Raw genomic sequence first — 27165 nt, forward strand, 5'->3', positions numbered from 1 at the left:
CAGTTAATTTTTGTTTTCTTTACAAAGATGAAGCCCAACATGTTGTTTAAGTGGATGTTATTATGTGTGGGTGTGACAGACGGGCCCAGCCCGTGGGTGTGTGTGTGTGTGTGAGCAAGCCCTGCTCGTGCAATTGAACCTATCCCCTCCCTAAACTACGTCGTTTTAGCCTAAGGAAGGGGAAAACCCTAACTTCTTTTTTCCTCTTCTTTCTTCTTTCCCCCTCCCTTCTCCTGCTCTGCACCACTCCCAAACCCCCTTCACTCTCATTTTCTTCTTCCTGCCACCGTGACCTTGCCATTGCTGCTGCTACCACTATCCAACCACCATAGTTGTTCCTCGTCCATAACTCCTCCACTTTATCACCCTCTTTCTTCCTTGGTAGGTCTTGGCCGCCAATCCAAACACCACATTTTCGTCGTCCATCCCTTGGTATCACTGCCACCATCCACGTCTTACAACCTTCCATCGTCATCGAGCCCTTCCCTCTCCCTTTTCTGTTTCTTGGCTCTCTCTCTCTCCCTCTCTCTTCTTCCTTCAGCTTTGATGTCGCCACCACCAACGTTCGCCATCGTTAGACCTCAAGGATGGGTAGATCTACTAGGGGTCTAGGCCAGCCTCTCAAATCCGCCATCGCAAGGTCTCCTTATCCATGCCTTTTTCCATCGTTTTTCTTTCTCAAATCCATCGCTTTTCCTTATCCATGAGCTAAGGCTCCTTTTAGGCATTGCTCAGTTGTGCGTCACTACCCACTATAGCACGCCACCATTTTCACAACCACCTTTGTAAGCCATGTGACCTTGTATGTTTATTATAATTTGTAGTTGGCATTATTAGTTATTGATAGATTTTCCCACTTGCAGTGACACTAACACATGCACACTTATTGGATCTCTTAGACGGCATGCGCGATCATCCAGAATCTTCGTTCTGTATTGGTAAGTAAAATCCTAGACTGACTCTTGGAATACTAACATTGGAAAATATTTAAACTGTGTTTTATTAAAATTTGGTTGTGAATGCTTAACTGGTCGAAGGCCTGAGAAGCGTTGGGATAAAATTTGTGATTGGTGATGGATTGTTGGCTGAGGGTCAGGCAAAACGTTTGGAATTGCGTGTATTTATGATTTGTGAATCTATGAATATCTGTGTTGTTCTACCATTGGTTGATGTATTTATTGTCATTTTATCCAATGACTATCTGTTCACGCATCTGCATTTTTATTGTATTATTTCTATTTATCTTTTAATTGTGCTCTACTCTATGTTAATGCTATAAAATTTAGAAATAGTGTTTTTGGTTTCAAAAGACTAATGAGATTTTTGTGGGTGTGTGCATAACATGACCCCAAGCAGAGATGGGGCATTATCTCGGTGGAGCTCCTCTGGTCACTCTAGAGTGCGTAAAACTAAGTGACGTCCCCTGGTTTGTCACCGGGCAACAACGGGCTCGGATGAGACGATAACGCTCTCATGCCAACTATGTGGCCTCTCTGTGGGTAAAGGCTAGAGAATACTTAGTCACGTACACGTCAGGCTCAGAGCTAGGCATCGTTCATTACCAAGTTACACGCATGGTTGCTACCTGCAGTATGAAAAAGGGAGTCAGGATGTGTGGATGGTCCCTAGGGATACCATGGTGAATGTTGTTATTAAATGAATGCTTTAAAAATGGATATGTGGATTTTTTAGAGTGGTTTTCTAGAATTATTGAGACAGAAATTGGTTTAGTACATTTTTTGTTTTTTTTTTTATAAGGAGAATTGCATTAATAAAATAGAGTTTTACAGACATTTATCAAGCCTAATGGCTTGAGAAATAAAATCTGGAAACTAGAGTACCACATCTCAACAACCCAAGCATGTCGGGCTAAGCCATGAGAAACTTCATTACCCACCCTATTTACACGTTGAATCTGAATGTCATCAAAGAAAAACATCAACTTCTTGGTTTGTAACAATAAAGCACCCAGCCTAAAGGAAGACTCATCTAATGCTTGAAGTTTCCTCACCATCAACAAACAATCACTCTCAATCACCACCATTTTTATACCCATAGGGATACATAACGGCAGACCCCGAAACATAACAAGTAATTCAATATCTTCAGGTGCATAAACCTCAAGCTCAACCTTACTAACTGCCATAATAACACTCCCATTCTCATGTCACAAAATGTCCCCTACCCCTGCTTTATGTTGATTGCGAAACATTGCTCCACCTACATTTAATTTCAAAAAGCCAACCGGAGGCAAAGTCCATCTACAAAGCCTTTTAACATTTGAATTGGGGCGCCGTTGTACAGTAGAGAACAACTCTTGAAGAGAAAGAGCATGTTCCACCTCCTACCTTGGCTCAAATACCACTTGGCCATACATCTTTTTGTTACGTCTGTACCAAAAGCCCCAAGCTATAGAGAAGAAGGTAGACAAAGCATCTATGTTTCCCATAGCCTAGAAATTCAAAGCCACCTGAATAAAAGAACATGTTACATCCACATTCTGCATAATAGGCAAGAAACTATTCCACTAATTTTGAATAGAGAGGCAGTTAATCAATGCATGCTCTAGATTTTCACATTTTTCAGTACAAAAACAGCACACTTCCTCATTAATGAGTTTCCTTTTTTTCAAATTACATTGAGTAGGTAGACTATCTTTACAAGCCCTCCAAGCAAAAAATTTGGTTTTATTAGGGATTTGCATCTTCCAAATTGCTTACCACAAAGCTTGTTGTTGTCGTGCATTAGAGCATTCACCCATTAAGTTCCCCACAATGGTATTCCCTTGCCTAATAATTCTATAGGCACTTTTCACACTAAAAAGGCTGCTTTTCTCAAGAGAAAACATCCATTTGTCAAGTTGGGTTCCAGGGCATATAATGATTTTTAGAATTTCCAAAGAGACATTAGGACTAAATAGACTTCTTACTTTCGCAACATCCCACCAATTGCTATCCCTATCTAGTAAGGCGCTCACTGCATCCTCTTCATTTATTTCATTACCCTGTGAAACAGCCAAAGAAGCATCATTAAACCCAGGAACCCAAGGTTCCTTCCACACTTTAGCAGTCTTCCCATCCCCAATCCTCCATCTACATCCCTTGAGCAGCCAAGGTTTTGTTGCCCATATTCCTCTCCAAGCATAGGAGGGGTTACCCCCAATTTAGACTCAAAAAAGCTACTTCTGGGAAAATATCTTGCCTTATAAATCCTGAGTAAGAGGGAATTTTGAGCATTAAGTATTATCCACCCCTGTTTAGCAAGTAATGCTAAATTGAAGGATTTCAAAGCTTTAAAACCCTGCCCCCCCTTTTGCTTTTGGCTCATACATCTTCTCCCAACTAACCCAATGGATTTTTCTCTCCTCATTTTTCTGACCCCACCAAAATCTAGCCATCATAGTCTCCAATTCTGAACACAATGTAGAGAGTAACATAAAACAACTCATGGAATAAGTAGGAATAGGTAAAGCTACAGGTTTAATTAAAACCTCCTTGCCCCCTTCAGAGAGTAACTTTTCTTTCCAACTTTGTAACTTTTGCCACACTTTTTGTTTAATCTCAGAAAATGCCTTAGTTTTTGATCTACCAACAACAGAAGGCAGGTTTAGTGCATTTTTGGTATTGCTAAAAGATGTATATTTTTGCCTTACTGTAAAATGTGCATATTTTTTTCGTGTTTGTATTTTTGGGTGTCACTATATTGGTTTTACTTGCTGAAATTGTAAAATCTCAATGTGGTGTCCCCACCTACGATTCCACTTTGCAGAACCATAGACTTTAATGCAGATGACGGTTATAAGCTCGGAGGATCGGTTCCGCCTGAGCAGTGAAGGCATGAGTACCTTTCCCCGTTTATAGCGTTGTTTGGGGTTTTCTTTTTAATTAGTGAAATGACCATATAAATTTTATGCCGAGGATTGGAAGACCGGTTGCTTATGGATATTTTGCGTGAGGTTGTAATTTAAATTTATTGGTACTATTAGCAGGTCAATCTACCCTTTTTATTTTTCCACTATGTTTATAAAATGTACACTTTTATATTGCATGCGTACACACACTTTCTTCCACTTAGCGCTTGGGGTGTGTGACCCAAGTGGTCGATACCCTGACTTTGTGACTCCCGTGAAATCACATGTGGGGGTCGAGGGCGCCACAATTGTCATCCAAATCTATCAACAAGTAAAACCCATCATTCTTATATTGTGTTCTCTCAAAATACCCACGAAGTGCATCAGCACCTCTTTTGCTAAGTCTAAGGTGTCGGGCCTTATCAATATAATTCTGTGTATCTTTCTCAATAAATTTCAAATTCTCGAATCCACCAGCCTTGACAGCCAATGCGTTAAAACTTTTGGTCATACTTATACCTGCCTTGTCGTTAATGTCTAATTGCCTCTTTACAGAATCAGCAATAGCTCGATTACATCTAAAGAATCTTGTCTTTCGTGGACTTAGCCTATTGTTGTGTGAATTTTGAACAGTAGTTATGCGCAAGATATCACCAACCATGATTGCATTAATTTTCACCTTACAATCGGTCTTCGTTGTCGGGCATGGTTTCGAAAGGTTGGTAGTACGGTCCCTCGTCTCATCACCACGAGCAAAACCAAGTGTTACATATCTAAGACTCCCATCATCATCACTTTTACTTCTTTGGGTCATTATGCCAAACCCAGTTTGTTCCCATATTGCTTATAGTAATCAATAAGTTCTTGCTCAGTTTTAAAAAACATTCTCAACATTGGCTCTAAAACTCCATCATCATCATTCCTGGGTGTTGGCTCTAAAACTGCATCATCAACGTCATTCTCTGGCGTTGGCTCTAAAACCCCATCAGGTACTTCCTCATCATCTCTCACATTTGGGATATCTGGATAAGTACTACTTTCAAAAGATAACAGCGATTGCCTAGTAGATGAGGTGGGTTTTGTCATGTCCTTAAGATTACTTGAACATCCTAGATATGGAATTTGTGGTCTAAATGGGACTCCCGTAATTTCCTGAAAGTTCCAATATCAAATCATAAATGTAACCTCAAAAAATCCCTTGCTTGGGACATAACCAATTTGAAAATTAAATTTATCACCTCGTTTCTCCATAAAAAAAGGTTTGGCATTTGGACGCGGTGCAAAAGGTGGAAGATATGGAGGTGGCATAGCCCCATGGTATCCATGCATATAGTTATACGTTGACCAATCTAAATATAATGGTCTTGATATTTCCTGAAATAAAATCAAGTAATGATTTATAACAAAATTACAAATCAAACCGATAACATGACTTTCGAATGAGACAAGAATACCTGAGTAAATGCAGCAGTGTTAGTAGGCATTGTTGCCGTATTAATAGGCATTGTAGTAGTGTGGCCAAGCATTGTAACAATGTTGGTAGGTATTGCATATGTGCTATCTTCCTCTTTCTCCAATTAGTTGTACACCAAGAATATCTATATGGAGTACAAAACTAACATCAAGAATGAACCAATGAACCATCTTGATATATTTAAGCACAACAGAAAATTAAAATAATTAAAATTAAATAAGTAAAAAGTTGTGGTACGAAAAAGAAAACTTGTGTTCCAAAGAAAAAACCACACTTGTTGATTCTAACATCACAAAGCACAAGCCTGATTCTAATAGAAGACGTGAGATTTTACAAATTGTATCTTTTTTTTCACAAACTTGATACTAAAATATGATGAAAAAACATATGGGAGACTTTTGGGCGACTCAACAAAAATTACATGAAAAAAATATAGATTTATACCTTTGGACCCAAAACCCAAAACACCTATTGGAGACCCAAGATAATGTGAGTTTCATCTGATTTATGCCTACAAGAGATTCATCCCAAAAGATCCAAATGTCTGAAACACTGGATAACTACAAGCATATTTTCAATGTACTTGTTTTATGATGTCTTTAACAAATGTAGAGACTTCAATAAGAGAAACTTGGGCTACGGTATTCCTCCGCCATAAGTGAGGGTTCTTTTCAATAAACTTGAGCCGGGGTCACTCTTAGACATGTGGCATTCGTCTTTTTTTTTATATATATATATATATATATGAAAAAGAAATACTTCAATAAGAGAAACACTTGGTATTGATTTCTTTCTTCTCTTGTTTTCTCTTGGAAGATGGGCAGTGGAGGACACGAACACTATGACTCTGTCAATGATGGAGGAGGCTGGTGATGGGAAGTGGAGGTCATGACCATGGCGACTTCGTCGATGGTGAAGGAGGTTGGCGATGGGCAGTAGACAAAGACTGAAGAGAGGGAAATTTTTTGGACCTCTTTTCCATTTCTCGTTGTTTTGTTTTTCAAATAGCTAGGAATCAGGGGCAGTTTGGTCATTCACATGAAAAACACATGCGCACATATATAGGAATACAAGGGAGTCCCCAAATGAGACTGTACGTAGCAGCACTCCTAGCGTATATTGGTTGAGGTATTGGAAGTATATAGTAGTGTTGTTCTAGTGAGATGAGGAACAAGGGAGACATCGCTTGTAATTGAAGTGATTCCATCGTTCTGAAATTACGATTAGGAGACAAAAGTGGGTCTAGAAAAAGAAAGAAATCAACAGTCAGTAAATTTTTTCTAGACTTCAAAGAATACAAAGCATCTTCAATGCAAAGTTTTGTTCCTTTTGGCAACATGATGTCGACTCTTCTGGAGCCTTCAATTAGGTTCGATGACCTAGAGATTGTATTGACGGTAGCCCTATATAATGTCTAATTTTGAAAATATTTATTATCCTTAAGTATTGTGTGTGTTGCACAATTGTCTACCAGTCACATATTTTTACCAATCATGTTTCAATGGTTCGGGAAATGTTATGGAAATATCTTACCAAAGATTCAAAGAGCACGACAATTGACTAGAGTCTCGTGCTGATAACTAACGTGTTACAAAACTAAAGTGAAGTAGCAAAAAAATTCAAGATAAACTTGGCTCTTCAGGAGCTTAACATTATTTACTACTAATTTTTATTTTCTTTGTGTAGTACACACTCATATTTATGAAGAGTCCCATGGGGACCTTCGGTTCTCTCTCTCTCATCACTCTCTCTCTCTCTCTCTCTCTCTCTCTCTCTCTCATCTTTTTCTCTTATATTTTTCTCTTCTTTTATTCTCATCTTTCTCGGTATTTTAAGCTCTCAAGGAGCTTCTTTATTTATAGATAACCTTCTTCTTCCATTTGAATCGAAAGAAGAAACTTAGGTGTTACTTTTAGATTCTTCTCTCGAGAAGTGTGTTGAGCGCGCTGCGGGTAAATTGCAATTGAATATTGGCTTGAGCGGTATGTCAAGCGGAGCTCAAGCGAACACTGAGGTTAGTGATTCGCTCGAGCAGTGTGTCGAGCGCCTATCAAGCAAACTCATGGTTTGATCTTCGCTCGAGCTCCAGCTCGAGCAAACTCTCTGTTTGTGCTTTTTCTGCTCACAAACCAGGCTTCACATTTAACCCGACACAATATGATAGAGTCTATAAGGTCATCCACCAAATGTACAGTAATATATTAGTGCTACGTGCATGGGACATTGTTTCTATTTTCTTTGAATTTCCAATTCATTTCTTATTTCACATAATTTCATTAAGAAGTTCGAGGACATGAATCAAAATTTTCAATCCTATTTGGTTTGTTTTATCATTTACTGAAATATAATATTTTTTTATTTCTATATCTTATCATAATTAGTATAATCCACCAAGAGTCTAAAATTACTCAGTCTCTTCGCAAGTCTTCTATACTAATGTGCCTCAGGAAATAAACTCAATTCGACCCCACGTCCATGAAATAATAACAACGCCATTAGCTTACGGCCTATTTACGAATAGTTCTAACTTAAACTTGATAAACTCAAATTCAGTTCATTTAATAAACGAACACAGTTTTAAATTTGTAAAATTTCGTGTTTATCACTGTTTTATTGATTTTTTTTAACTTTAAAAATAATAAAATCTTAAATATTTAAAAAGATAAAGAAACAATAATGGTCCAATGTGATAATATATGTCATGATTTAATTCTTAATTTATTCATTGATGTAGATATGTAACAATTTATGTAATATTCTAGCTGCTAGTTCGATAAAACTTTTGATAAAAAGTTATAAATGGTTTAATTGTCACAAGTAATGAAATTTTATATATAGTTTACCTAACCCATTAATTAAATGATGTAACTCGTTAATAATAAAAATTGGAGAAAATATATATAATTTCAATAATGAAATGTATTTCTTCTAAAAATGAATAAATAAACTAAACAATTCATGAACAATAAATTCAAATTTGTTTTTAAAAAATAATTTATAATGTATGAAAGAAAACCACCCAATAACAAGCCAACTCAAGTTAACTCGAATACCGCTCAAGCTGTCTTTCTAAAGGACTTGCAGCAAAACTATACCACTATGAAATTCTCATCGTTAAATGAAAAATCCTAATAGTCGAGGGCTTTGGAGTTGTAGAAGAATTGCAAGCTCACTAATTTGTGAGATGATGCTTGGAATAAGGTCAGCCTTGCAAGTAGTCACTCACTAATGATAATGATAGAAATTTTTTTGGTTCTTTTTTGAGTGCGTATACTACACGAAGTTGATAAACTCTAGCCGAGCACCAATAGATTCTTTGCCCAATAGTAGGCTCACCGACATGCGGAAACATGTAGTTTTCTACTGACAAGGTCAAGCTAGCTTGACTTTAAGGTTGCCATGCGGGGTAGAAAATGTCGATATAGCAAAGAAAAATCAACCATGATTTTTAATTAATGGTCATGACCTCTGGCATTGACTGGAGGGCCTAGAAATGAAAGGCCTTGAGGTTAGTAGTCCTGATGAATGTGACTAAATAGATATGACAAAGGCTGTCACAAACCCCCACTTTCATGTCATGTTCAACAATCCTATCATAGTCTAATTAGTGACAACACATGACAAGCTGACAAGCTGTCGTGACTAGAGAAAGATTTTTTTATATTGTTATGACTAGGATATTTTAACAGATTAAAAAGGAATAGATAATATCACTTCAAGAAATTAGATTTTTAAAGACGCAATTTATTAAGGACGTCCTTAAAATTATTTATTTAGGATCAAAATTAAATTTTGTCTCAAAATATAGAAGTGATTTTGTTCGAATAGTCATCTTTAAAAAGAACAACCGTTCGAATACTTCAAAAAATATTTAAAAAATATTTTATTTATTATTCAATTGATTACATAATTGTTCGAATAATAATCATGACACAGATGTATATATAATTGTGCCGGGATAAGGTAAAAACCATTCCAAACAGAAATTTAACAATTTGAACTATAATTTTGGTGGGAATTAGTTATAAGTAATTCTGATGGGGAAGTTCTTATACCGTTCGAACTGACTAATAATAGTTCGAATAGTATTTTAATTCATGTTCGAATGTTTTGGTGAAAAGTTATAAATAAATTTAGCCAGGATGGCTGCTACATAGTTCAATCAGTATTTTTATGTTCGAATGGTGTATTCAAATATTTTAAAATTAAACATTCTTTGAGTTTATTAATTATCATTTTGAAGAGATAAAAAAATCTATCTATACGGATTTATTATTATTGATGTTAAATAAAAATATATCATATTCCTAGGAATTTTATATAATTAATTTAAAATTTAATTAATAACTTTTATTATGCTAAATAAAAATTTGCAATTAAAAAAACATTACCTTATACGGAGTGTCATTTTTTATATGATCATAAACTGATAAGTAAAATAAGGAAAATATTTTTTGACAAGAAACAAGCTAACTATATATAACAAATAAAAAAGAAATATTAATTAAATCGACAACATGTTAATTACAAAACAAAAAGTCAAATAAAAAATAAAACTATTGTGTAAGATTATCCAAGTCCTCCTAGATGACAGCAATGCGTCCCTCAATCTCATGCAGTCTAACCAGGATGGGTGCAGTGATCCTCTCCATATCCTGGATCAAAAGTGTGTGATGCTCATCGAGGAGGGATCGTATCTACGTATAGTGGCCCCTGCAACCTATCTATCAACAATGGCATTAGTAGAAGTTGTATCACGCTCCGTGCCACTATGTTGTGCCACTGGAACATTAATGCGAACTTTTTGCAAGCGGCCCTTGCTCTTGCTGAAGGCAATCTTGTTGAGGGGTTCGATCTATGGTTGCTTCCGCTCTGTCACTAGCACATTAACCCCAAATTGGACTAGGTCATTAGAGATCATCAACGCATATAGTAGACTGCCTCCACTCTAATACTGTGACTCAGATTGGATGCAGATTAGATTAGGAAGTATAAAGGTAGATCAATCGGCTCTCTTCGTGCTAGCCATAACATAAATCGAGTCTGTTCAATGCTAAAATCAATCTTGTATTTCCTGAAATCAATATTACGTGATACAATCAAATTTAGCATGCGAACAAATGCAATACAGTCAACCTGTTTGATCACCTTGCTGCCATAATATGGAGGAGCCGAATCGTCATGCATCAACTCACGAATCTCGTAGTCTGTGGGACCCTCATCTGTTGGAGCCTCATCCTCAATGGCATCATCACCATCTGTCCCTACTGCCGATTATTGTGCAGGGTATGCACCAATTTGACGTGGGATCCCAAGAAAATCAATGATAATGTCTACTAATATAGTAATGGTCACTCCTTGAATAGTGAACGAGAATGACTTCACTTTAGCCTCCATCTGACCCATGGCCCGATAAAACTCAGTGACCATGTTTGGATAGGCCACTCCCCTCTATTGACAAATCGGGCCCCATCCTCTATCGCTAATAATAGAAAAATGGCTCCAACTATCCCACTCAAAATTACAAAAGTCTTCTATAATGATCTCTCACTCGACCAATATCGGGCTCCTCACCTCACTAGCTTCACCACTTGGTTAGCCCTCTCTCCCACGTTTTTTTTCCCTGGGTGCCATGAGCTCATTGGTCATAAAAAAAATACACAACAAATATAAATAAATTGAAAAGTTCTAATTATATTACTGTGATGTTCGAACAGGAACTATTCTGTTTGACAACCACATACCTTGTTCGAACGGAAATACTACGTTTGAACAATATCTCTAATGATTTGAACGGTTTATAATCATTCGAACAACATTCTAACTTGTTCGAATGATTACTACTCATTCGAAAAAAACAGTATATAGTTCGAACAATATAAATCCTATGAGTCTATGACCTTCGAAATACATAAATGTGTCGTTCGAATGGGGAACCAAACCTATTGGAATGGAATGGCAGCTCAATTTTTAGCGTTCGAACGTGTTGTTGCTCGTTCGAACACTAAAATGTATGTTTGGCTAATTAGTGTTCGAACAGGTTAGAAGTCGTTCGAATGCTATCAACCATGAAATCCATGGTTGAGTCGACTCAGAACCAAACGGGTAAACCAAGGAGTCATCAAGAATCATTGAGTTTAATCTGTCCAAATTAACACTACGGTCAAATGCCTTGTGTGGCAATTGGAAAACACCAAAAGGGGTCGGATTGGATTCGAAATCCAACCCCATTAGTTCCATCCTTTTATCATTATAAAATGCATCTAAAGTTTGGTGAGATGGCCATACCTCTTAGACGGCATAAAACGGCCTTTGAACGAAGTTGTTGGTGGCCAATGGAAGTGTACGGCGGAGGTTGGGCTTCTCACGACTGTTTGTTGCAAATGGAAACCATTCAACGTTCGAACTAGGTATTTTGTACCAAGTAGTCACACTCGAACGTGAGTTTGAAATGCTTTTTTTGTCCAAAATAATGTGTTTGAATAGAATTATTGACGTTCGAACGCTAAATTGTCTATTTGGCTAATTAACTTTCAAACGTGGTCAATGTTTTTGAAATACTAGTATACTATATTATAGTATGAGAAATGACACTTGTAGTCGTGAGTGTACAAATGTCGTGCAGTTGCTTTGAAAAAAGTAAATAAATATGGGACCCACATAAAAAGAAATTAATTTTTTAATAGTGAACCCAACTCTTTTTCAAAACGACTGCATGACATTTGCGGATTTTACGACTGTATGTAGCATTATTATTATAATATACAATTACTGTATTATTTAGATGATAATATAACATTATACTATAATATTATAGTATATAATATTATAATATTATAAAATGTATTACCATATAAGTATATAATACTATATACTTTTATATATTGTTATATTTATATGATTAATACTTTAGTTTACTAATATGTTATTATAAATTGATAGATTAGTGTTTATCCATTTACCATTAGTATTACATGTTATTATATTTATACATTAGTAATTTAGTGCTACATGGTAGTAATATTGTAAATTTATAATAGCATGATATTTACATATAGTCATATACTAAACTATTATTAGTCAATTTAGTCTATATATTAATAGTATAAATATATTATTTAACTAGTATATTATTGTATTTAACTAACTATATAAGATATAGTTTGACTAATATATATAAGATACAGTTTGACTAAGATATGTATAGATCGGAGGCGGAGTCGAAGGGTAAAGTCGGAGTTAGATCGAAGCGGAGTTGAAGTCGGTCTGACTCCACCTCTGAGGGCCGGAGCAGAGTTGGACTCAGAGTCAGATTTTCAGATTTTTGCTCAGCCTTAGATAACGTATTACCCCATAATTTTTATGAAGCGAGAGCTAGGATTCAATTATAATATCATTCACGTATATAAGAATGATTGTGTTCTCTTATGGCAGTAATATGCAAAATTTGAATGTCTAGTGTGTCATGAGTCAAGATGGACAACCCCTAAGCGTAATGTATCCCAAAAGATGTTAAGACATTTTCTTTAGATTCCTAGACTTCAGATATTATTTACGTCCAATTGATTGCGAAAAATATGTCTTGGCATCACATAGAAAGAATCTGAAGTGAAAACTTTCTTTCACATCCTGGGGATTCTTTACAATAGAAAAACTTTGATGCCAAGTACTCATGGTTTGCCGAAGAACTTTGCAATGTACAATTTGGGTTAGCAACGGATGATTTTAATCCATTTGACAACATGAAAACTTCCCATAGTACTTTGATAGTCATATTAATGCTCTATAATTTGCTACCTTGGAAGTGCATGAATGATCCATATTTTATGATGACTCTTCTGATACAGAGGCCATGGAATGAAATAGACATATATCTTCAACCACTGATTGTAGAGTTGAAAGAATTGTGGGATAATGGTGTTAGTACATATGATGAGACCTCAAAGCGGGAGTTCAAGATGCATACTGCAGTGCTGTAGACAATAAATAATTCTCAAGTATACGAAAACTTGTCTATGTGGAGTACAAAAGGTAAAATGACTTGTCCTATATGTAATAAAGATACTCAGTCTTAATGGTTGATAAATGGTAGAAAATTATGTTTCATGGGATACCGTCAATATGTACCAAATGATCATGATGGTGTTCAAATAGAATGATAATTGATGAAAGAATTAAACATAGGTCATTACCGTCAGAGTTGTCTGAACTAGATATTATCACATAGCTCATGAATGTTTTAGAAGAAAGAATGTAGTGAAGTTGAATTGAATAAAAAACAAAAAAAAAACATATTCTTTGAGATGTCGTACCTTAGTTAAAGAAGTACATGTCTTTTAATGAATATGTAATTTTTAATTTTTAAAAATGTTTAAAAGAGGTTAAAAAAAAGTAGAAAAGTGCAAAAATCCTCTAGGATTTATCGGTGACCTAGCAGCTAGCCTTCATTATATTTTTCTGGTCTGGCACGTCATGTAAACGTGGATGAATAACATCAACTACTGATATAGAGCCTGCATTAATGCGGATCGATGTGGTCTATAATAATCGATATACGAAATAATCAAACTGTCTTTTTCAGGTAGATATAGATCATTATCAGGCCGCTCAAGGGTGGTTGATAGCATTAAATGACCGAGGATTTTTTCTTAAGGGTGCCGCGGCTCAACCCCACTTGCAATGGTGATTGATATGGTCTAAAATCATCGATATATGAAAGAAAAAATCTACTGTGTGAAGCAGCCCAGCACATGTAAGGTGCTGGTGAAAAAAAAAAAAAAAAATAATTTATACGGGGATGGTGCGACTTCCGGCTGTTCCCAGAAAAATTCTATATGAAATGATCAAATGCTCTTTTTCAAGGTTTGTTGTTAAGGTAACGGATAACCTCTTGTTGATCATGATTTGGGCCCTGATTTGCACATTAAGGACCTGGATTTATACGTAGTTCATGGTATTGAATATTAGTACTCACGATTAATTAATATAAATTTTATTATTAAATATATGAGTGTAGTCCACATATTATATCTATCTCCATTTAAATTGTAGAAAATACTCGAGTAATAAATCTCCGTTAATTGCCGTAAATTTATTCCAAATTAACATGAATTTCTTTACCAGCAACTTTGCTAAATGGAACCATTCCAACAATAGGGAGAGCATTTCGACAGAATCTACCGCCACATTTTCTTGTACTTGACGTGTAAAAAAGGAAAGAATATGATAATTAAGAACCTTAATATAATCAGCTTGTACAAAATTAATCTATTTATTAGATGAAGTTCTTTTAAGATTACTGTAGCAATTAGATTGTTGACATGAGATAAAAACGTACATGAGATAGATTTTTAAAATACGAATTATAGTATATAGTACTACTGCACTAACTACATCTCATTCTTCGTATCACTTAATGAACGTGACATTATTTATCAATTTTTATATGAATATTTAAAATAAATTAGTGGATAATGTTGCTTCATTATAATTAGATAAATCGACTCATATTGCTATAATGGAAAATGTTAAATATACTTAAGAAAAATTTACAAGAAACCTATTTTTCTACATGTCTGTTAATTTATTGATATGTTGAAAATTATTAAAATTTGAAATTAAAAAAAAAAATTAATAAAATAAGTCTTACAAATAAAAATATAAGTAAAACTGTAAGTACAGATAACACTATTCTTACTATAATATATAGCCTTGTCGTCTTAATAGTAACGTCGCCACATAAATTTTTAATTTCAATAATTATGAATTTCAACTCATCGTATAATATTTGCTTATTTTTAATAACATTATTTGTTTACAATTAAATAATACAAAAATTATTTTCAGGGCTAATTTAATTATATAAAATTAAACTATTTTATCATTATAATTTTTTTAAATTTATATATAAGATATAATAAATAATTAATTTTTTAAAATTTTAAAATAAAAATTATATTAAAAATTATTTTATTCAATTTTTAATAAAATATAATATATCATCTCATTTAAACTGAATAAATAATCTAGACTTGGTACGTTTGGGTAGTGAGAATACTTGAGAAATATTGAGAATATTTGTGAATAGTTATGAGTAGAGATTGGAGTGAGTTTGTGGGTAGGGCTGAGCACCGACAATTTCGGAGTCGGAGGGCCCAACCTCCGACTCCGACTCCGACTTTTTCGGATCCGACCTCCGACTACGACTCTGACATGTAGAGAATCCGCTCCGCCTCCGACTCCGACTTGTCGGAGCGGAGTCGGATTTTTTGACTTTTTTTATTTTTTTTTTAACTTCATATTTGACCCACTTTTTTTAAAAAAAAATAAAAATTGTGGGCTTTCAAATTTCAATTTTCTCAAAATTACAATCCAAACTTATTAAACTTTTGATTATAATAAAAAATACAACTAAATAAAACAAGTAACATACTAACATACATTCAAAATTTAAAAATAAAAAGAAAGTCATATTTTTACATGTACTCCCATCATCCATGATTCCATATCCACATCCAACTAATCACTACAATAAACAAAGACACCGCATACGAAATGAAGATTAAAAAAAAAGGCACCGTATAGTTACTATAGTATACTATTATAATTACTATGAATCTATTTTTAATTATATTATATATATATGATATATATATTATTATATATATGAATATTAAAAAAAAAGGTACCGTATATGAAATGAAATTCAAAAAATAGTATTACTATTTTATATATAATATAGTATTAATATATTATACTATTAGTCTATTACTATATCTTATGGTATAATTACTAATACTATAGAATCATACTATTAGTATGTTAGTGATTTAATATTAGTTGATATATATATATTAATATATAATACTAATCATTAAATCTCTAATCTCTTATACTTGATATATATATATATATATATAAATATTAGTAATACACTATTAGTATTAATATATTAGTATTAGTATTAGTTATACTAGTAGTGATATTAGTTATACTAATAATTATATTAGTATTAGTTATTATTAATACTATATATTATATTAATAATGATATTAATACTATATATAGTTATAATGATTAGTATAACTACATTAGTATTAGTTATAGTGATTAGCATAACTATATTAGTATAAGTTATAGTGATTTAGTATATGTATAATACTATAAGTTATAACTATAGTCTATAATAGTATTAATATAAATATTAGTATTAGTTATAGTGATTTAGTATAACTATATTAGTGTAAGTTATAGTGATTTAGTATAGGTATAATACTATAAGTTATAATTATAGTCTATATTAATATTAGTTATAGTGATTAACATAACTATATATTAGTATTTGCTATAGTGATTTTAATTTAGTATAACTATATAATATTATTAGTATAAATCATTATACTAACTATATCACTGATAGTATTAGTATACTAGTATATCACTATAGTTAATAGTATCATATAGTAATATAGTATTAGTAATTAATAGTATAGTGATTTATATAGTAATTTATATATAGACTTAAAGTAGATTACTAATAGTATTAGTATTAGACCATATATCTAATTAATATACTAATGTATATCAGTATTACTAACATATTTATCAAAATGAATATGTTGAGAATTTATTAAGTCAAAAAATATAATTAATACAAGATATTATTATATAAAATTTATATGAATAATACTTTAGTTATTATATATTAGTATGATATGTTATTCTAAATTTATAAATTAGTGTTTATCCATTAGTATTACATGTTATTATATTTATACATTAATAATTTATTGTTACAACTTACATTTAACATGGTAGTAATATTGTAAATTTGTAATAGTATGATATTTACATATAGTCATATACTAAACTATTATTATTTATTAGTCAATTTAGTCTATATATAAATATATTATTTAACTAGTATATTATTGAGTTTAACTAACTATAAAAGATATAGTTGTATAAAATTTAAATGATTAATATATAGAAAAACACATATATTTTTATAACATATGTATAAAATCGGAGGCGGAGGCGGATTGTCGGAGGTGGATCGGAGCGGAGTCGGAGTCGGTTCTTCAATGACTCCGACTCCGACTCCGACTCCGACTTCGACTCCGATTTCCAATAGGGAAAAAACTCCGACTCCGACTCCGACTTGTCGGAGTTGGAGCGGACCCGGAGCGAAGCCAGAGCGGAGTCGGATTCGGAGTCGGATTGTCGGATTTTTGCTCAGCCCTATTTGTGAGTCCCATTGAGAGTATTTTGAGTTGTTTAGATGTGTGAAGTATATTGAGTTGTTGACTTTTGGATAGGTAGTTGAAAAAGGTGTGGGTCCTATAAATATTATAGTGATTTCATTTTTAGTAATAAATATTATAGTGATTTTATTTTTAGTAATAAATATTATAGTGATTTGATTATAGTGATTTTTTAATATTAATAAATATTGTAGTGATTTTATTTTATTTTTATATATAATAATGATAAATATTATAATAATTTTATTTTTAATTTCTAAAAAATAGTGATAAATATTATAATGATTTTATTTTCATATATATAATAGTGATAAATATTATAGTAATGTTATTTTGTATTTAATTTTTATATATTATAGTGGTTTTATTTTTTATTTATATATAATAGTTATAAATATTATAGAATGTTTATGAATAGTTATGAGTAGAGATTGAAATGAGTATACGAGACTCATTGAGAATATTTTAAATTATTTGACATATAAAATATTTCTAATAATACGAGTATATTTGAAAGGTGCTGAGATATGTTAGCTAGCGAAAGTAAGCTTAACTGCACTCCAATTGTCATGCAGATGTCAGGTCATATTTTTTTATTTGAAATATACAAAATGTGAAATAATTAAAATTAGATCTATTCCCCGTCTTAAATTCCACACTCCCCCAAAATCCAAAGTCGTTGTCCCCAAATCCCAGCCTCCCTAAATGCAATCTCCATTCTTCCAACTATTTCTTCAACTCCATTTCTCCTATCTATCTAACTAAATGGAGCTTGAAATGTATAGGTGTAGAGAGCTTAAACTAGTACCAGAGGTTGAAAGCTTGCAAATGGACGAAAAAATAAGGAGAACAGAGTTGGAATGGAAGTGGAAGAGAACATCATTAAAAAACTGACGAAAGAACCAGAGGGGTGGGGGGAGAGAACAGAGTAGGAAAAGGGAAGGGGGAAAGAGAACAGCGTTAGGAGAGAAGACTCCAACGCCTTCTTTTTTACTTGTTCTTAGGAAATGGGTGAATAGATGTTGGACACGTATAAACCGGTGTGTGGGGTGAGATATCAAACCCGCTTAGAATAGATTTTCTCTTCTCCTAATTCAACGCACAAACCACCCCAAGGCCCCCAACTCTCTTTTCTTTCCTGTTTACAAAAAATAAAAAATAAAACAAAACTCTCTTCTCTCCTAATCTAAATTTCGGACCCCACAACCTCTATAAATATCAGCCTCACTCGTTCTTCGTTTGAGTACAAGTACTGCAACACAAATCGAGTACCTCAATCCACTTACAAAGTCATGGCCAACCCGCGAGCAGCTTGTTTTCTCATCCTCCACTTTATTACGTTGTTTTTGGTACAGTCTTGCATGTTTAACTTTGCTAATTCTGCAATTCTCAACGTTACCACTGATCAATCTGCTCTTTTGGCCTTGAAAGATCATGTTTCTTATGATCCTCATCATGTTTTAACAAACAACTGGTCCACCTCTACTTCTGTTTGTAATTGGGTTGGTGTCACTTGTGGTTCTAAACATCTCCGAGTCAAAGCTTTAAACCTTTCCTACATGGGCCTTGTTGGTACCATTCCCCCGCACATCGGGAACCTTTCGTTCCTTGTTAGTCTAAGCATAAGCAACAACAGTTTTCATGGCTCATTGCCAACTGAGTTGTCGCGTCTTTATCGGTTGGAATCCTTAAACTTTCGATACAATGAATTGGGTGGAGAAATTCCATCTTGGATTGGGTTGCTAACAAAACTTCAATTTTTGGATCTATCTGGTAACAAATTCGGAGGTACCATTCCACCATCTCTATCTAACATAACTTCGTTGCAAGAATTTTCTCTTGCATATAACCAACTTTCAGGATCCATACCTTCGTCTATATTCAACATATTTGGCTTGCAGAAAATTATTCTCAGCGGAAACAAACTTACGGGTCCGATGCCATCCATCTTGGTCAACATGTCTTCGTTGCAATACATTTATCTAACCGATAACATGTTGGTTGGTACACTACCTATGTACATCTTTGATCATCTTCCTAAATTACAAGTTATCTCTTTGAGTAGGAATCATTTTCATGGTCAACTTCCGTCCACTTTGTACAAGTGTAAACAGTTACAAGCTTTATCCCTTTCCGTGAATAATTTCAATGGAAGGATATCTCCGAAAGTAGGGAATTTATCCAGGCTTACAACGTTATATCTTAGTCAGAACAACTTTGAAGGTATGATTAGTTTTGTTTCAGTCAATTATATATATATATATATATATATATATATATAATAATATGAATATTTGTACCATTGTTTTAGTAAATATGTTCCATGACAGTATCTTATTAATTAGGCATAAATTCGATAGTTGTCAACCACGTGGAAACTCGAAGATTTTAGTGAGTCTAATATTCTAAGATTTTAGTGAGTCACTTCTTCCATTACATGTTTTCATCTTTTTTGAGGTTTGAGGCCGGTCATGGTTCTAGCTAGAGATTACGGAGCATTACTTTTTGTTTTGGAAAATATTGCTAGTTAACCAACCTTTTTACCACCTGGCCTTTCATCACTCCAATGTTTTTATTTTTCGTATTTTTTAATTTTTTCTTCTTAAGTTGTTCATGAATAAAAACCAATTGGATAATATATCATATATAAATTAAGAAGATATATGTCCTGATAGTATCAATTTGCTACAATAGAAACTAAGTTGATAGCTATAATGATATACTCCAAGATGCTTGCAACAAATTATAACAAAGGTATAAATTAATTTAGTTAATCGTTTATGAGTACATGCTATAACTGGAAAGTAGTTGTGGAATTATTAATTATAGTTAGAAGTAATTAAGTATATTTCCAATATATATATATATTATATAGCATACATCTAATAATGTTGGAGGCCAGAGGTAGGGTCGGAGTTTGGCCTTGTCAAAATCTAAGGAATGGTCACCCAAGTCCCTGTCAAAATCTAAGCACTCTTGGCCAATTCCTAATAATTGCTGGCCTGAAGTAGATAACAAGAAATATTATCTAATGATAAGTTATAGAAACATAAAAGGATCTTAAAAATAAATTCATCAAATTAAAGCAGCTCGTGGGTTTGAGGGGGTTTTGAACCTTGTAGTATGAAGTGCCCGTAGCCATTTGTAAAGCCATTTTTGGAGGAGACTTCCCATGTTGAAGTGATTCCTTATGGACATTGAAACAAGAGCCAAAGTTATTATTAGAACTACAGTGAAAGGGATTTGAGTTTGTTTGGAAGGTAGGAGTGGGTTTGGAAAGATCTGATTAGGAGACGGAGATGGGGACGATTTTGTCAAGACATGTTGTTCAATTGTTATACAGAATGCAAAGCTCGACTGTTGGAGGGGTTTCTGTTGTGCCGAGTAGTTGGAAGAGGTGGGTGGAGAAGGCGACAATGGATAGTGAAGGTGTTTCAGTGGTAAGGTGGCAGTGGGTGGATTTGAGGGAAGGTGGTCGATTCAAGTGGTGTTGGTTTTGAGTTCTGGGGCATGAGGTGGCCATGACTTCAGGGCCAAGTTGTGGAGTGCAGCGAATTTTCCTTATTATGGCTTGGATTATTGGCGGGTTGGATAAGTCAGGTGGGTGGATTGGGAAAGGGCTTTTACAAGGCTTGTCCAAGTAGGTTAGTGTGTTAAAATGATTAATTGTGTTGATCGGGAGAGAAGTGGGGGTTGTTGGTCTGTTTGGAGAGAGGTGTGGGCTGTGTTTATTTCTCTTGGAGAGTGTTGCAATGTGTATCAATGAAATAACACGATCGATTAGGCAAGAAAAAAAAGCACCAAAGATTTTTGCGAACAATATTACTCTCCTCTTCAGCACGGGTAGGATTTATATGGAAATAATTCAAGTATTATAGGTAATTAGGGTTCTTTAAGTACATCAAGAAAAATATAATGCTCACAAATGCTTTGAATAGAAGGGAACTTGTTGAGATTATGCATCACAGTGACAAATCATTCACTACAACTAATAACACCTCCATGGCCCACATAACAAAATAGTAAGCGGTAACTCAATCAGTAAGTACTCTGCCATCTACATGGTCTTTGAGGTCTTGGTTTTCTTACTACTAACTTGTGTATGTTTAATTATTAAAATCACTATTTTTCTTTTCTTCTTTTTGTTCTAATAGATGTACATATAATTTCATATTTTGACAGGTCCAATACCAAGTGAAATTGGTATTCTCCAGAATCTCGAGTTTATTACCACCTCAGAAAATGGTTTTGTTGGCCCAATTCCATTCGAGATCTTCAATATCTCAATGATACAAACTATTTCAATGGGGTTTAACAAATTTTCAGGCCATCTTCCATCAGATATGGGCCTCTTCCTTCCAAAGTTCAAAATACTCGGTCTTCCAGAAACTAAATTGAGCGGAAGAATTCCCAATTCCATCTCCAATGCTTCACAGCTCACTCTCCTAGACTTGAGTCGTAACTCATTGTCGGGCATAATTCCCGAAACAATTGGTAATTTAAGGTTCCTCGAGTGGCTCAACCTGGAATTTAATAATTTGACCATGGGAAGTCAAGAATTGAGTCTTTTGATCTTTTACTTAGCGAATTGCAAAAATCTTAGACAAATATCTTTTTCATCAAATCCGCTTCATAGCTTCCCAATTCTGTTGGTAACCTTTCTCTCACTCTTCAAGGACTTTACCTATCTTATTGCCATATTAAGGGAAGCATTCCGGCAGAGCTTGGGAATCTAAGTAGTTTGATTACTTTGGAACTATCCAACAACGAATTGAAAGGACCTATTCCAACTACATTAGGAAGATTGCGAATGTTACAAGCTTTGTCCCTTGGAGATAATAAACTAGAGGGTCATATCCCGTCTGATCTTTCTCATCTAAAGAGCTTGTATGTCTTGTCTCTAGATAGCAATAAGCTTTATGGACATATTCCAACATGCATAAGCAATCTAACTTCCCTAAGATCTCTCTACTTAGGTTCCAACCAATTAACTTCCACAATTCCTTTGAGCTTTTGGAGCCTTACAAATCTCTTGGAGGTTGACTTGTCATCCAATTTGTTAACTGGCATACTTTCATTAGAGATTGGAGATATGAAAGTCCTAAGGAAATTGAATCTATCAAGAAATTAACTATCAGGGAATATCTCAATAACAATTGGTGGCCTCATAGATCTAACTAGTCTCTCTTTAGCAGTCAACCAACTAGAAGGTTCAATTCCAGAGTCTTTTGGTGCACTCTTAAGCTTGGAGATCTTAGATATTTCCTGCAATAATTTATCTGGAAGAATTCCCAAGTCCTTTGAAGCACTTTTGTACTTGAAGTATCTAAATGTCTCTTTCAATAATCTACGAGGGAAAATTCCTACAGGAGGGCCATTTGTACACTTCTGGTCTGCTTTGTTTATCTCAAATGATGCGCTTTGTGGTGCTCCTCGGTTACAAGTTCCTCCATGCAACGAAGGTTCTCCTCGTAGAAAAAAGGCCATAGTATCGAATCTACTAAAGTATTTATTACCAACAATTGGGTTAGTGATGCTTGTAGTGGTTTCTTCATTAGCCTATAAAATATGTAAAAAAGAGAATTCTAAGTTTTCACAACAAACAGATTCATACAATTTACCTACATGGAGAAGAATTTCTCACCAAGAACTTGTACTAGCAACAGAAAGATTCAGTTTAAACAACTTACTTGGTGAAGGGAGTCTTGGATCAGTATACAAGGGAACACTTACAGATGGGATGAATATTGCTGTAAAAGTTATAAACTTGCAAGTAGAAGGGGCACTTAAGTGTTTTGATGTAGAGTGCGAGGTATTACGGAATGCTCGTCATCGCAATTTGGTCAAAATAATTAGTGTTTGTAGCAACATCGACTTCAAGGCCCTTGTATTGGAATACATGCCAAATGAGAACTTAGAGAAGTGGTTATACTCTCATGATCGTTGTTTGAATTTCTTACAAAGGTTGAAGATAATGATTGATGTCGCATCAGCATTGGAATACCTTCATTATGGTTACTCAGCAGTTATTGTTCATTCTGATTTGAAGCCAAGCAATGTCTTATTAGACGTGGATATGGTTGCACATGTTGCTGATTTTGGCATCGCCAAACTCTTAGGTGATGAGGATTCTATGATGCAGACCATGACTCTTGCTACTTTCGGGTATATGGCACCAGGTGATTTTTTTAATTTACCACTAAAACTCTATTATTCATTATCTTACTTGTACACAATTAAGTCTGATCATATGATAGACCATTCATCTACACAATTTATCAATTTTGCTTTGATTTTTTTTTTCACTACTATCAAGTATTGAAGTAAGTTCTAACAATAAGTTGTAATAATGTTATGCACAGAGTATGGATTAGGAGGAGTTGTTTCTACAAGAGGAGATGTGTATAGTTATGGCATTCTACTCATTGAGACTTTTACAAGAAAAAAACCTACAGATGACATGTTTGCAGGAGAAATGAGCTTGAAACATTGGGTAAATCAAGCATTGCCCATTTCAACGATTGATATTGTTGATGCCAGATTGTTGGGAAACGAAAGATATTCTATTGCCTTGGTGGAGTGCATATCTTCAATTAGGAGATTGGCTTTAGATTGTTGTGCAGAGTTGCCTGAACAAAGAACTAACATGAAAGTTGTTTTAGCCACGCTGAAGAAGATCAAAACAAAGTCTTTAAGAGATATTGTTGAAGGGCACTGACATCAGCCTTGTGTTTGTTTAAATGTTTTCATTATGTCTTTTTTAATGATAAAATATTATTGAGATTGCGAAGAAGAGACAACTTGTACTGTTGAAGTTACTGTTTATGGTATATAATAATTATATGGTCATTGAGAATTAATGGAATACACTAAAGTTTCCAGACTACGGGTATAAAAAAATAAATATAAATATGCTGAAGTCAATAAAAAAGTATAGGTACTGCTACGTACTTAGCGTACCAAATATATATATGACTGAATTTATGCTAAATGTTTTATATATTTGTTTTTCACTTTTCATCATTTTTTCATTCATATACAATAATATATATAGGTCAAGTCACCAGAAATAATCTTTTCTAACTACTTTTTCTCCATACGTACGTTGGAATGTTTCGCAAATAATATCTCATCTCTGGCGATTTGCATGGCCAGAACTAAAAAAACGTTTCCATGCACTATACTTGTATTGTCGGCCTTGGTTTTATTAGTGAATAACCAATTTGCTAGCAATGGTAGTGATACATCTCCAACTCTCTTACAACTATGTTACAATAATCAACCAATTATATTGCAATCATACCATTTCTATAAAAATGAAAAAGTTTTATAAAACTACCAACCATTTCATATATAATTGTAAAATAGTTGTAAGATCGAAGAGAAGGTTACAACCACATAATGATATCTCTATAACTCTTCTACAACTATTTTACAAATAACTAAGTATTGTTTTAAAATAGTTGTAAAAGAGTCTGCTAATTATCATTTTTCCATTATAAGATCAATTCTCTCACTTGCAGTATTTCGATTTTTAGGTCAGTTCAATCTTGGCTACATTAATTCTCAAGAAATCTTTAGATTATTTATAATATAGATTCTAGCTAGTCTTCAAATTGTTATCAAACAACACCTTTCATGGCTAGATGAACTTCTTTGGATGAACTTCTTTGGTATTGCATTGAGAAGGGCTAGACTAAATCCTAGGACCTTGCTATTGCAATTGGAATAGTAGGATTAAATGCCATTTTCATAGTTGTCTCACCTGAGGAATTAAAGCGAATGTCAAGGTGAGAGATTGTTAAGGAGGCTTCAGACGTACTAAAAGCTACAAACAAAGGAACGAAAGTGGTAAAAAGTTCTAAACTCCAACTGTTAACTTCTAGGTTTGAGGAAATAAGGATAAAAGGTGATGTGTCTAAATCTAATGACTCAGATTATTCTTCTAACGAGGACGGTAATTACATTGCTTTTCATACATCTCTTGTAATTAGTACCTCTACAAAATGTGACTATGAACCATCCATGTCAAGAAAAGAGCTTTTCCTTTATTTTTAATTGAACTATGAAGAACGGTCGTGAATAGTGAGGCTAAGAATGATTATTAATGGACGTTTCTCCCAAAAAACACTTGGCTTCAAATTTAGTAAGGTAAAAAACAAGCGAGTTCCTTTTCTTGAGGCTTGGGCTACAGCTTTATGATATGGTTGGGGCAAGTTTTAGCCAGCCACCTAGGCCTTGTCAAAATCTAAGCACTCCTGACCAATTCCTAATAATTGTTGGCCTGAAGTAGATAGTGACAGATATTACCTAATGAGAAGCGATAGAGCATAAAGGGATCTTACATAAATAAATTCATCAAATTGATATAACTTTTGTAAAGCCCTTTCTAGAAGAGACTTCCCATGTTGAAGTTGATTCCTTCTGCACATTGAAACAAAAGTCAAAATTATTATTAGAACTATGGTGGTAGGGATTTGAGTTTTGTTTGGAATGTAGGAGTGGGTTTGGGCTAGGGGAAAGATCTGTTTTGGAGACGGAGGTTGGGGAGGATTTTGACGAGGCATGTTGTTCCTTTGCTATAGAGAATGCAAAGCACGACTGTCGGAGGGGTTTCTATTGTGCCGAGTAGTTGGGAGAGGTGGCTTAGCTAGGGAGGGTCGGCAGCTAGAGAGTGGTGTGCTTCATTACGATAGTGATGGGTGGAAAAGGGGAACAATGGATAGTGGAGGTGTTTCAGAGGTAAGGTGGCATGTATTGGGTGGATTTCAAGAAAGGTGGTCGATTCAAGTGGTATTGGTTTTTGGTTAAGAGGCATAGAGATGACCATGACTTCAGGGCCAAGTGGTGGACTGCAGCGAATTGCATATAGGGCTTGGATTAGTGGTGGGTTGGACAGGTCGAGTGGGTTGATTGGGAAATGTCTTTTACGGGCTTGTCTAAGTAGGTTAGTGTGTTAAAATGATTAATTGTGTTGATTGGGAGAGAAGTGTGGGTTGTTCGTCTGTTTGGAGAAAAGTGTGGGATGTTTATTTGTGTTGGAATGCGCATCAGAGCATTACAAGAGTAGAGCAAGAACTCTCTTGGAGAGTGTTGCAATGTGTATCAATGAAAGAATGTTATTGGGGAAAAAAAAGCACCAAAGATTTTTGCGAACAATATTACTCGCCTCTTCAGAACAGGTATAATTTATATGGGAAAGAATTCAAGTATTAGAGTTGTTTAAGTACACTAAGAAAATATAACGCTCACAGTCACAGATCTTTCACTACAACTAATAACACCTCCATGGCCCACATAACAAAACAGTAAGCGGTAACTCAATCAGTAAATATGCCACCTACATGGTATTTGAGGTCTTGGTTTTCGTACTACTAACTTGTGTATGCTAAATTATTAAAACCACTACTTCTTTTCTTTCCTTCTTTTTGTTCTAATAGAAGTAGTACATATAAATTCATATTTTGAGAGGTTCAATACCAAGTGAAATTGGTAACCTCCAGAATCTAGAGATTATTAGCATTGGAATCAATGGTTTTGTTGGCCCAATTCCATTTGAGATGTTCAATATCTCAACT

At 34.2% G+C, this 27165-nt stretch overlaps 3 protein-coding genes across 4 annotated transcripts; 2 read left to right on the top strand and 1 right to left on the bottom strand.

Annotated features, from left to right (window-relative positions):
• Positions 1–4130: 4130 nt before the first annotated feature.
• On the bottom strand, positions 4131–4664 carry LOC121267104. The gene has a single exon (XM_041170977.1). It carries the CDS (start codon positions 4662–4664, stop codon positions 4131–4133), a length of 534 nt encoding a protein of 177 aa, XP_041026911.1.
• Positions 4665–18746: 14082 nt separating this feature from the next.
• LOC121267717 (LRR receptor-like serine/threonine-protein kinase EFR) lies at positions 18747–22149 on the top strand. Of its 2 annotated transcripts, XR_005941068.1 has the most exons (3): positions 18747–19375; positions 19653–19810; positions 21770–22149. XR_005941068.1 is itself a non-coding variant. In XM_041171732.1 (2 exons), exons 1-2 carry the CDS (start codon positions 18880–18882, stop codon positions 19724–19726), a joined length of 570 nt encoding a protein of 189 aa, XP_041027666.1. In that variant the 5' UTR covers positions 18752–18879; the 3' UTR covers positions 19727–19902. The 2 variants fall into 2 exon arrangements, 1 of the variants encoding a protein (XP_041027666.1); XM_041171732.1 differs by lacking the exon at positions 21770–22149 and having other exon boundaries at positions 18752–19375; positions 19653–19902.
• Positions 22150–22223: 74 nt separating this feature from the next.
• Positions 22224–24436, top strand: LOC121267105 (probable LRR receptor-like serine/threonine-protein kinase At3g47570; the record flags this gene model as incomplete). Its single annotated transcript, XM_041170978.1, has 3 exons — positions 22224–22707; positions 22759–23766; positions 23950–24436. Coding segments are annotated over 3 exons (1848 nt in total), but the record flags the coding sequence as incomplete, so codon positions are not given.
• Positions 24437–27165: the final 2729 nt, after the last annotated feature.

This window comes from Juglans microcarpa x Juglans regia, chromosome 5S, assembly GCF_004785595.1.
Source record: "Juglans microcarpa x Juglans regia isolate MS1-56 chromosome 5S, Jm3101_v1.0, whole genome shotgun sequence".
Classification (NCBI taxonomy): domain Eukaryota; kingdom Viridiplantae; phylum Streptophyta; class Magnoliopsida; order Fagales; family Juglandaceae; genus Juglans; species Juglans microcarpa x Juglans regia.